Source organism: Diadema setosum, chromosome 13 (genome assembly GCF_964275005.1).
Source record: "Diadema setosum chromosome 13, eeDiaSeto1, whole genome shotgun sequence".
NCBI lineage: Eukaryota > Metazoa > Echinodermata > Echinoidea > Diadematoida > Diadematidae > Diadema > Diadema setosum.
Window position 1 is genome coordinate 20,212,994 of NC_092697.1, and position 13,450 is coordinate 20,226,443.

The following is a 13,450-nucleotide window of genomic DNA, read 5'->3' on the forward strand; positions in this document are numbered from 1 at the left end:
GTAGTACCCCTAGGGCCTTAAAAGGACACTTTTTCATATGTTTTAAATACTCTTAACAAAGGGGCATATGATGCATCATGCATTACCCCTGGGTACTGTAGTACCCTGGGTACCATGTTGTGTAGCGCCACCTCATGTTCACTCGAGGATAGCCGCAGAGAAATGCATGCACTGTGTGTGCGTGTATATAGTCATTCCCATGCCACTGCATGCATGCATGCATGGTACGCTGTGCTAGTAATACTGTACGAGCTGAAATTTTCGCGGTGGTTTTATTTTCGCGAATTTCGCGAATCGCCTTTGAACCGCGAAAATAACAACACGCGAAAATAACAACGTGCGAACAGATAAGCACAGTTAGACCTCACAACCGCGAAATTAACAACACGTGAAAATGTTCTCCTAGTAGCAATTCGCGAAAATATCTGTACGCGAAAATTTCAGCTCGTACAGTAGCCTGTGCTTCAGTGCAGTGCAGTGAAGTGCAGTGGCTAGTGTGTGCTAGCTCCAGCACCAAAATAATTTCCACTTTTTGGCAGCGCAGCGTGGTACAACTTTAAAAAAAAAAATAAGAATAACAAAATGGCTGATTTTTGGTACCTAGGGATACATCCATTTATGCCATCATGTGCCCAGTGTGAAATATATCCCAGTTGCCTGGAATATTCTCGATTGGAGCCATTTGCAAGAATGTGTGCGCACACACACACACACACATGCATGCACACTATACACAGTCATGCTCGCACTTCTACATGTTACACACATACACACACACACATATACATGTACTTATAAAGCAGGACTGGCACATACAAAGAACATCAAACAAAAGCCAATATTACCATTTTGCCGTTGCAAATTTGCGAACCATGTCTGTGTCATTTCTACATTTGTGGGTGATTTTCTGCATGTGTGTTTTTTCAGCTTCCCCCCCCCCAAAAAAAAAAAAATAACGAGATATGAAACTCGTCACGCTGCGAGTCATGAGATATCGGTCACCTGTGATCGACAACGAAAACAATGAAATATAGCAACTTTAAAGGTCCAGTTTACCTTTGGGTGCAGTGACTTCAAAAATGTTCAAGATATCACATTTGATGCATAATATGTGTAGGTCTGTTGTGTCATAAAACATCCTACCATATGAAATATTTGCAATAAAACCTAAAATATAAGGAGATATCAGGGTTTTTCTCATTAAACTGTAACTGTATATGGTTTATTCTGTAAACATTTTTTATTATAACTATTGTTCACATTTTGTGTATTTAACAACACTTAACATCGATTATACGGATTCAAATTTTGACAGTGGTTGTTTCTATCCCTAACTCACATTTTAGAACTATTTTAAAGCACTAATGCTGGGTTTTTGTTTCATCTGCAAATGGTAAATTATGCCTTTAAGTTATATTGCTTCAATAATATATTAGTAAAATCGATTTTTTGTACCTTTATAATTCAGATCAAATTGTTTATAACAATGGCAAACCACATGGAAAGTCCCATATGTGTGTCATGTGTGTGCAAGTAGGCCTAAGTAGATGAACAGGTTTTCTTAGTACAGTGTATCTGTACCATGTCATCCTTGACACGAACAAATTGAAACACGACAATAAAGTGTTTCAAAGATCATCTTGACTTTAATATTGGTCTTTTCAAATATGAACTTTGACCCTTATTTGCATAACCAAAACTGCTATATCTAATCTTGTCATTATATAATATGATCAGGTGGGAGAGCTCTTACAGCTACAAGCCTGTAAAATTTTCCAGCAGTAAAGCAATGAAGCGTCCAATACAAAACAAAGGAAAATACAGAGAGTGTGTCTCTTTACATGGCAATGGGACTCATACCTGGACGAAATATGGTGCTATATTGTAACTACTTAATGACCCATTTTAAGGGCTCTGCTGCTTGAGTATCCATGTTCAGCTAATAGAATTGTAATTTGGCGATAACCAAAAATTCCCATGAGCAATAGAAACACTCTAACCTCCGATACGAAACAAGGGAAATTGCGTGTTTGTGTTCTCGGGGATGCGTATACTTAATGAAATAAATGACATCGGAGTGAAGCTGAACTGCCGAAGAAAAAAGAAAAATAAAGAAAGCTCTTACAGCTACAAGCCTGTGAAATTTGCCAGCAGTAAAAGCAATGAAGCGTCCAATACAAAACAAAGGCAAATAGAGAGAGAGTGTGTTTGTTTACATGACAATGTGATTTGTACCTGGACGAAAGCAGCATTACCTCAATAAAAATAAAAAAAGAGACATCGCTTCTAACCATGTATATAAATGGTAAGTCTCCTCGAGCCAAGAGTGTGGAACGTAAGCTTCTACGTGAAAGATGAATCATGACGATCACCTGTGACCGACACATCTTCAGAGGGGACTATTATAAGTGGAAGGAGTGCCAAGCATATTGTCTGAGCAATTCCAAAGCAATGACACCCTTACATTTTGGCATACCATAATTTTGCCTCTGAAATCAGTGGTATTAATCATGCACCATTGCTTGCATAGTCCATAAACTTTGCTTTACAAACTTTCGGTGAAACGTGTCATAACCTAATTCTGTAACTCCATTAGCAGTGATTGACTACATAAAGAAAGATGATATATCAAATTGAATGCTTAGCACGTATAACTCACTGCTTTACTGCCCAGATGCCAACAATACCCATCAACCACGGCTACGCATAGAGAAACAGCCATGACGAAAATAAAGTTTTGCCTTTTCATTGGCAGAACGACACAGTACCCTTTCACGCGCACTATACTTGGCATGGTGTGGCATGAAAGAGCTCTTTACTAATACTAAACAGCATAATTATGCATTCCACTCATGTGGCGCGAGATATCTCTATAGCAACTTAAAGCCTGTCTACAACTCTGTTGGTCGAACAACGACAACCTGAAATTTCAAAGAGATGAGCAGGACGCTATACACCTGGCCTAGAGTTAATTAATTCAGTTCTCATTCCTACGATGTACTTCAAGTTGGGTTATGTTTTGTAATCATTCCCATCTGCAGTATAACAAAAACAAACGGAGCGAAAAGGGAAGAGAAAACGAGAGGTGGGAAAAGGAAAACTGCACAACTGCAATTTATAACCTTTCGTGTGACAAGTGAAGCAAATTTATTACATGTTTCAGCAGTGTTTTTTAAGCATAAACAAACAAATAGACAGACAATGTCAAATTTACAAACCATCAACTTAATGTTAGAGAAGAAGCTAAACAAGATTCATCAAAACCGTAACTTAAATCGCTGCTCTACTGCTCGGCCATGGAACATCCACAAAAAAAATGTTAGGGGAAAGAAACAACTTTAGAATTATTCTGGAATAAAAAGAAAAAAAAAAGAGAAAATGTCCATGTCAGGATAACAAACGTGCCCGCGTGAACATGCACTCTATTGGTAGACGGGAATACGGTCTTCATGCAAATGATTGTCTCGTTGATTTAAAAGCAACGGTTCCTTTACCACCACCATTACCACACCACAATGACGTCTCTGAAATCAATGGTAGAAATCATGCACATTGTGATTGCATCGTGCATTAACTTCCCTTTTCCTAAACTACCAATGGAACGTGCCATATTATATTGTGTAATTCGATCAGTAGTGATTGACTTTAAAGAAGAAAGATAATGCATCAAATTGAACACTTACTACATTGCTCAGGGTGAATCCAGTTTGATATTGATCTGTTCTATTGTCCCAGATGCCCACAACACATATCACCTACGGCTACTTGTGAAACAGCCATGACGAAAATAAACGACAGACTCAGAACCCCGTCATACGCACCGCACTTGGCAGGGTGTAGCACGAAATACCTCATGTAATATAAAGCAATATCAAGCCCATTCCTTTCCTACCTGTCTATAACTCCGTTATTGGGTCAAATATAACAACCTGGAATTTCAAAGAGATGAGCGAGACGCCATACGCCTGGCCTAGAGTTAATTCATTCAGTTGCCATTCCTGCTCCAGTTGAGTTATGTAAATTATTTTCCGACCTGTCCTGTGACAGTCTAACAGGAACAAATGTAGAGAGAAGGAAGAGAAAACGAAAGGTGGCAAACGGGGCACTGTACCAAGGGCAATTTACAACATTACGTATGATAAATGAAGCAAATCCAACCTCCGAAAAAAAACAAGGGAAATAGAGTGGTTGTGTTCGTGGGGTGTGTATACTTAATGAAATAATACGATAAATGACATCGGAGTGAAGCTGAACTACCAAAAAAAAGAAGAAAAGAAATACAAAGAAAAAGAGAGAGAGAAAAAATAATAGTGTCCTGCTGGACTTGAACTTCTCATCCTCCGGTATGGCATAATGAACATGCAGCACGCTAAGCGATTAAGCTAAGATTGGATGCGAAACTTAAATCTATATACCATTTACAACACAAATTTACTGTGATATTGAAATTTCTGCCCTGATAAGGGTATCTGAATGATATTTCAATGCCAAATTACGAAGATTTGTTGTCTCAGCTAAAACATATTTGACTTTCAATGAAATAGAGCAAAAATCAAACGTGCCCACGTACATGAACCACTGACATGAACATGCACTTTGCAATTTATTGCCAGCCGGTAATATATCTTCAAGTGACCACGAGCGACTTGATGGCGCTATGCCATTTCTAGCAGAGCGGGTTTCTAGCAATGGGTCGGTCGTTTCGATCAAGGTGTATGCAGCCGCATAGATAAATCAGCAATCGTTCTATGATGGCGCTATGAAACTTCTCGCAACTGGGTTCGTTCGATAAATAAATGAGGAATCGTTTCGCCCAGATTCCATTCTCATTTTCAGTTTTAAGCTGCAAAATTGTCAACCTGATGAGAGATTTGAAAAAATAAAATGCATGATTACTGCAGCTCATTGTCTCAGCTACAACATACTTAAGTTTCAGAGGAAATGGAGCAAAATCAGCTGAGATAAAGGTGTTTGAACATTGTCAAGCTCGTGATGTCATATGAGTACAACAGTATAAAGAAAATGTAAAGAAAATTCAACATATTTTCACTTTTTTTTTCGCATAATAAAAGAGCACTTGACTTGCCTCTTTCTAAAGGCAATGGGAATAATATTACCCATAACATATGTCAGTAACGAGTCAAGGGAATGTGTACTTTTTTCAAAAGATGAAATTTTGAGAAATTCTCTTTATATTTTCCTTATATTGTTGTACGCATGTGACATCATACACTGCAGTAGTCTTCTCATCCAGCGGTGACTGCACAAAAACTTCAAAAATTCATAACTTTTGATCGGATTGTCCGATTTTCCTCAAACTTTCAATGATGTGTTCTACTAATATTGCTACATTCTCTCAATCCTTAGGTTAATGAAGGTGAACATGTCCTTTAAAGAGTTTTGGCAAAATAAACAAAGACATGTTTTTTCATTATATTTGCATATAGACGCGCGTGCGGATTTTTAACTTTGACGCCAGTGAATTCCTTTGTTATACGTCAAAATCGATCGGAAATCAATGGATATTGTTACTCGAAGTATCAGAAATCCAAATCAGTCGAAAAAAGTGCATTTCTATGTTACGCCCTGTGTGCGCGAAAACGCACGGACGGACGCGTACGCGCGGAATTTTTTGAAACGCTTAAAATTGTCTGAAACTTCAAGATTTCCCATTGGGAAGTCATTTTGAGCATTTTAAAATTTTGACGCGCGCGTATGTGCGCATCATGAAGACCTGGGTAATTAGCATTCAAAAGGAAGATCAAGCGTGACCTGAACTTTATGTCCACCAAAAATGATACAGAAATGACATTTAGATATGAAGTTATGTTCGATCATGCGACATTGTCCGAAAATCACAAAATGGCGGCTAGATGACATCAGAGATACAGTATGTTATTGTCATGAAAATGTTATTGTGGCTAGATATTGTCATGAGATATGTTGACTGAAAATTTCATGTTATTCCGTCATGTCATTGTTGAGATATACACGACACAAAATGTGGCAGAAAGAAAGAAGAATAAAAAAAAGTACTAAAGAGAGATTTTGACAATCACAATAGGTGATATGCTGATAGCATATCACCTAATAATAATGATAATGAATAAATAAAATTGATAAATAAATGAATTAAAACTTGTATCAAAACTTATATTGAACACATAATATCACAATCTGATCATAACAATATAGTATTTCCTAGCTGAGCTAAAAACTTAACCTTATATTCAAACAGGACTTTGTGTATGAAGCATTCATTTCTTTATCTTTGCTACAAACACATCCCATTATAGTGCATAATTTACATATTTACATGTATACACCATGTATATTTCTATGATGTAAAAATATCATTGTATCCAACAATGCATATCACATACATTGTATGTCACTGTCTACCAGACCTAATTTAGATATTATATTCTGCTGCTGTGAGGTACATTGTACAGCTGCATCCTTTCATGTATTTCAAAAGACTTCGGAAGTATGGTTGTACCCTTTGTCCACTGCAAGTCTAGAGTAGATTATATGTGACCCTGCACCACAAAACCAACAAAAAGTCCCCCTGGCATGGATTTTTAGTTAAGTAAGGGCAAATTCTGAAAGAGCAGACTCTAAGCTTTAAAATGGTGTATAGCTCAATTCAAATGGACTCTCTTAACCTATCTAAATATTGGAAAGAAAGCACACACTCTAGAAAAGTGTGAACCAAGAAAAGAGGCTCTGAAGTACGGGGTCTATTCAAATGCATAATCTTTACCAAACCGTGCTAGCTGTATAATGAATGGAACAAAAAAAACAGGATTTAAACCACCGGAGCAACAACAATGAAGGGATTATCAGATTAGGCTGAAATTAAACATGCTCTATAAACACATTCTGGCCATGATTACTGCCAACTTTCAAAGCAGTAACTTTATCACTTCAAAAGTTATTAGACCTGAGAGTGAAGAATGGGCAAAGGGTTATCAAGAAATGAAAAGGGGACTCTTAAGACATACCTAATCTCACCATTCTACCAAAAAACTAGTCATAGAAAAACTGCTGAAAATGCACTTTCCCATTTATTTTATGATCCCAAACTTAGGAATAATGCAGAAGAAGAGTAGCTCTTTCAGAAAATATGGAAAACCTAATATTGACTTGGTTGACTGGTTTCACCTTATTTTGAGTCCTCATGTAAAATCAAGGGATGCGACTTTTTGTTCGTATTGTGATGCGTGGTCACGTAATTATATCTATAATGTTACCAGGAAGCATACCTTATGCTACTCTTCAGGTGGGAAAAAGAGACTGATTATGCCAATAATAATAATGTGTTCAATATAATGTCTATGATACACCTACCTTTTTTCACTCTTGTTGAATTGCTATCTTGTCTCTAGAGCTTGTTTTGATACTGATGGATTTCTTCTTTGAGAAATACGTGAACTATTTCAGATAAGTACAGTTTCATATTCACAAAGATTGTTTTACAATTTTACATATCTTACATGCTTTATGTTGGAAATTTGAGCTGAGACTCCCTTTTTAACAGATTATTAGGAAGTATTTTGATATTTTCCCTTACAGGTTGTTCACCACAGTCTTGGGGTTAGGAACATTGCTCTTACTACAGGCCTAGTTGCAAAAGTGACAGATTTCAAGGTTCATAGACAGATGTCAACAGGTAGACATTCAGCATATGGCCACCGCAGTGAACAAGAAGAAGGGGTAAGTACTTAAATAATGAAAATGCATTTAGATGTGTCAGTGCTTCTGATATGTGAGTCCTACTGTATTCAACATTTTATTTTGTAAACCACAACTTTATTCAACAAAAGTGATTGATTCAATTGAAAGAACTAAGATATATTGTAGGCAAGTCAAGGTGACTGAAATTTTATGTTTGTAGAAGAAAATCTGGGAAAATTTGTTAATTGGCATATGGCAGTCAATTCAAGATATTTTGAAAAGTTTTGTATATATATATATATATATATATATATATATATATATATATATAGTAATACAAGAAAAGCTCATTACAAATTTCACGTCAAGTGGGTAATGTTGAGATATTTTGTGAACAAAATATGTTAGAAAGAAGAATAAAAGAAAGTAAGATTCCTTACAAGAAAACTCAGTGATATATTGTTAGCATATCATAAGAAAAATAAATAAAAAACAAATAAAAATGTGCACCAACAGTTCAAGAGTGATCTGCAGCCAGTTGCAATGGAGCAACAACAAAAAAAAAAAAAAGCTGTTGCTGCACCCCAATGAGTAGAAAGGAGAAGACTCATAGGGTAGAACTTGAGAGCACAAACAACTAGGCTCAAGTTTGTTTGCATAGCAACAACAAAGCAGTAGAGCAGATCATTAAATACATGATGAAAACAAACATGTTAGTGAACTTGCATGGTGTAATTATTCATTAAAGGCTGTTTTTATATTTGGAGGATGATAATAATAAATAACATGTGACTTCTTTGGATAGATTGTTCCAGTACTTTGGCCCTCTATGTGTAGTTATTTTTATTTGTTAAGATTGTTCATGTGGAAGGTGACATTAAAGTGCAACATTGGCAGGTTGGACAGTTATAGAATGAGATAGTATTGTTTCTTTTATACATTTGTAGAAAAAAATGAGGAAGATTATTCAAGAAATATTTGTACATACGATTGCCTTTACTATAGTCAAATATGTCTGTCAGTTTTTAATTTCTTTTTTATGTCTCCGCCCGAAGGGTGCAGGAGGCATTATGTTTTCGGGTTGTCCGTCCATCCGTACATCTGTCCCCATTTGTTTACGCAATAACTTGTCAAGTAATGTTGAGTGGAATTTTACCAAACTTGGTCCAAGTATAAAATATGAAAGGGCAATATCTTGCTTAGATTTTAAGTGAAATCAGCCAGAGGTCAAAGGTCAAGGTCAAATCATGAAATTGTATCCATTTATGTGATAACTCAAGACTGTATTAAGCAAATTTCACCAAACTTTGACCAAAGATGATGTATGATGGGGCAATTACTTGATTAGTTTTTTAGTTACATCTGCCAGAGGTCAAATCCTAAAATTTATCCATTTACATACTTGTATGCGATAACTCAAGACTGGATGAAGCAATTTCATCAAACTTGGTCCAAGGATGATATATGATGGGACAATTAATTAAGTAGATTTTGAGTGAAATCAGCAAGAGGTCAAAGTCAAAAGGTCAAGTTCAAATGCTCAAAATGTCACTATTTTCCCGTTATCTATTCAATGCCTAAAGGTATTTTCTTAAAACGTAGTGTATACATGTCAGAGAGAAAGTTTCAGGTCATGAGGTCAAACGGTTAAAGGTCAGGTGAAAATATTAAAATTTTACTTTTTTCTCCATATCTCACAAATGGTTCATTGTATCTTCATCGAACTTGGTATGTATGCATCTACTGACTGGTGGGGATTATCTAGGGAATTTAGCTGTCAATGGATCAAAAGTCAGGGGCCAACGGTCAAGGTCAACTCCTCAAAATGTCACTATTTCCATCATTTTTCCAATGCCTGCAGGAGTTTACTTGAAACTTAATATATAAAATGTCATGTATTACCTAATGGAGATTCTCTGGGAAATTTTCTGCCCAAAGGTCATAAGGTCGAAGTCTCAAGTGAAAGTGCTATATCTTACTTTTTCCTCCATATCTTGAGAGTGACCCTAGGTATCATGAAACTTTGTACATATTCATGCATGTTCTTCCTGACAGTGATTCTCTTGGGAATTTTAGAGGCAAAGGCCAGGCTAAAATGCAAATTCAAAAATCTATTTGATACTGAAAATACACTTTTTCTTCATACCTTAAAAATTGCTCAATGCATAAACTTATAAAAGGGTCAAAAGTCAAGTGAAAATCCTCAAATCCCCAAATACATGTACCTGCACTCTTAGACAATATAGCAAACCTAGTTCAAGGAAAGTGAACATTCGACACATTTGTGACAAACCTGTCATTTCTTTATTTTGCCAGTTTTATGTGAAACTGTCATCACACATTGTTAAGACATTGTACTATAGACCTATTATGAGAACCATGCATTATGGTGGAGGCATACCAGTCACCATAGCAACATTTCTAGATTTTAAATAAAATCATTTGTGTGAGATGAATAGCAAGTTCGTTAACTATTGATTGATATATTTGTATAGTATATAAATAACTAGATAAATATACACTCAGAAGAAGATTCTTCATTTTGCTCCATTATTTTAGCTTTTATTGATCTTTTCGACTTTAAAGATGTATAATAGATATCATAGGTGTGTTTTTGCAACTTAGTCCATGTATCTTTTTGCGTGAGTGGCAACTTGTTCATTTTTGCAATTTTTACTTTTGTGTCTTGGAAGAGAAAAACAAAGGTGTTCACTCATGTGTAAAGTTTCCCTTCTTATTGACCTACCAGGTTGATAACCAATGAAATTACCTTTAATATGGTATGTAATACACTAACTTTTAGCCACATATTCTTTTAGAAATATAAACTTGAAAAAGTGTCTACTTTCTTTTCTTTTTCTTTTTTTTACTGATTATTTATATTTATTCATATTTATGCATATTGTAAGCACCAATTGCATTGTTAATGTGTATTAACCACACCCCTCTTGCCACTGGGAGAAAAAGAATATGTGGGTAGTCACGAGATGTGAATGTCCATCTGTGATTACATGCTACTGTCTACTAATATATATATTTTTTCCTTTTGCAGCCAGTTTTGCAGCCAGTTGGTCCTGCTTTAGGCAAAATCAGCTGGCACACTATAAACAGACAAGAGACCACTTTTTCAGAGTGGGCTTTGGAACCTCCTTGAGGCGGCTCTGAAACCCACTTGGAGTATAAACAAGGTGTAAGATGTTTCAAGATCTAAATACCGTGCATGCTTGAGGGCAGTTTTTGTCAATGTGATATATGTTTCATGACCAAGGCAATGGAAATCAGAGTATGAATGTAATTCTGCTTGCTCAGGTGACAGGCAACTCTGCCAGTACAAAGTGGATGGCATACGAGTCGTTGGTATTCAACACCTACACAGACAAGAGTAATGTGTAAGTTGGAGCCATAAAAATCATATTCATTTTTTTTTCACACATAAGTTCTCTATATTAAAATGCTGATGTGTTTTTAATGTTTAGTGTTGTCTGCATCTGATGAATGTGCATAAGGCATTCAAATAAGACATTTCCCTGTGTATTACTGTACAAACTTGAACTTGTAATTCATATGATGTACTGTAATGCTGTGAAGCTGCAATTTTCCTGAGGGTTTAGCAAATCACAGTTGGGCTGCTAATCTAACAACATGCAAAACTATCGCGAACAGAAAGATAAAATGTAATATGAAATACATAACTGCATAATTACACGAGACTCACGGACCTGCTACCACTATAGGTAATTCAATGAAAGAGAGTCACAATGTTCATCATAAGTTTGCGTCCAACTCTCAGGCACAAAGTATGTACACATCCTCACTATTAATATGTATTTATGAATCATTGTGTTTATGGTATAAATGATGTCTTTCTCACAGATACAGTTGTATCTCAAATTTTTGACCTAACATTCTTCACTCTGAACTCTAAATCAAATCAAACTGCAACAGAGCATTTGTTCCAACAAGTTGGCAGAGTAGGGACCTACAACAGTACACATCATTAAAGTTTGTGATGGGCAGTCTGTTTATACATGTATACATATGTTAATGTTTAATCATCTCAGTGTCATACTAATGTTCAACTTGCAATATAATAATTGTTCTTTTTTCAGGTGGTCCCTTGGAGTTATGATCTGGGAAATCATGTCTTTTGGTAGGTTGCTAATTCTCATATTTTTGTAGATTATAAATACAGTGCTCACCGCTTAATTGGGAGGTAACTTTTATACAACAGGCCCCTGAAGTTTGATTGTATCCCTGGGCATGTACATGTATGCTGGAGGATACTTTGGATACAGCAGTGTTATGCCGCTGTCGCCGCCGCGTTGCATTCTTGAGTGCACTCAAGCAGCCACAAACCTTAACGGATTTCTTTTAAATTTTGTATTGAGGTTTATATTGGTAATATCTCCACACCTATAACTTTGAGTGATGCTGCCCCCAGTGTTCCGTCTTTCATAGGGTAAAATGCCACATTTTTGTGCATAGTTTTTGTGCGCTCTAGAGATCATGGATCACATTTGTTAAACAGATTTTGTTCAAATTTGGTATGGAGGTTTATTGTGATGTAGTCTACAAGCCTATAGATAATTGGAATTTCATGGTAACCGTGTTCGTTATATTGGAAGTGCACTGTAACAATTGGATATCTCGCGTACACGTTTGTGGCTGGCTAGCTGTATCCAGCTTCCGGAATTGCCACTCGTTCTATGCCATCGATCCATACAGTGTACCACATGCTTGCATGTGGCTACTCTTGATGTACTACATGCAGTAAAACTCGGCTGGCCTTTCTGGTATTACACTGCACTGCTGTGTTCAGCCATTGTTAGACTTGAATTTAATTCGAAATAAACCTTCTCCTACATGTAGGTAGGTGTAATTTAAACCCGATTTAGACCACAGCTGGACATAGTAGAATACAAATTAAACCATAGACTAAAGTGGGTTTAAACTTTGGTGTTTCAAGCAATCTGTGTTCTGTATTTTACAGGTCGTGAACCATTTGAGGGTTTCAGTGATGATGATCTTGCTAGAAGGCTGATGGAGGGCTACACATTGAACCAACCAGATGGCTGTTTGGATGATGTGTGAGAACATTTGTATTTCTATAGAACTACAGATATATGTGACTGACCTTTAAATATGTCTCGTGGCAGAGTGCATGCATGTGTACTACAGTTGATAAATACAATTGTGCCATTATTATTAAAATTGCTGTAACGTCAACCTACCCACTTATTTTTATCAAATAATGCACTTCACATATCACTTCTCATATACTAGTGATGAGTTTTCATTACATGTATTCCTCAAGCACTACACATTTACATAGTTGTAGAAAACTGCCATAAAATGTGTTGGCTTACAATTACTGGCATATCTTTCTTGTTTGGATGATGACAAGTAAATAAGTGTAGTAGTGAAGGGATGGACATGAAAACTCCAATTAGGGCAATTTTGATTTGGAATCTAAGAGAATTTTAAGAATTACAGAATCAGCCAAGCAAAGAATTATTAGTTCCCTCACAAATACAATTATGCTGTCCATATTTTACAAGAGTTCCTCATTGAGGAGTGTCTAAATGAGAGGGTTGGAATAGAAGATATGGTCCACTTTGCAATCGTATTTTCAATCATTGAAACACAATATACCCCAGTCAGCAAATATCTATCAAAGGGAGTGTCCAGCACAGTTAATGATTATTTATTTGTGTAAAGATCATACTGCATTCAAGATCTGTTTTTAAAAATAAGTTGTTGATTAAGCATGCAA

At 36.2% G+C, this 13,450-nt stretch overlaps 1 protein-coding gene across 1 annotated transcript in view; it reads left to right on the forward strand.

Annotated features, from left to right (window-relative positions):
• LOC140236470 (uncharacterized) overlaps positions 1-13,450 on the forward strand; it is a 180,883-nt gene that overhangs the window by 103,834 nt on the left and 63,599 nt on the right. The window contains exons 17-20 of the mRNA XM_072316394.1: positions 7,576-7,716; positions 10,987-11,066; positions 11,787-11,827; positions 12,668-12,764. Coding sequence (XP_072172495.1) covers positions 7,576-7,716; positions 10,987-11,066; positions 11,787-11,827; positions 12,668-12,764 — 359 coding nt within the window. The remainder of the gene's footprint in view (positions 1-7,575; positions 7,717-10,986; positions 11,067-11,786; positions 11,828-12,667; positions 12,765-13,450) is intronic.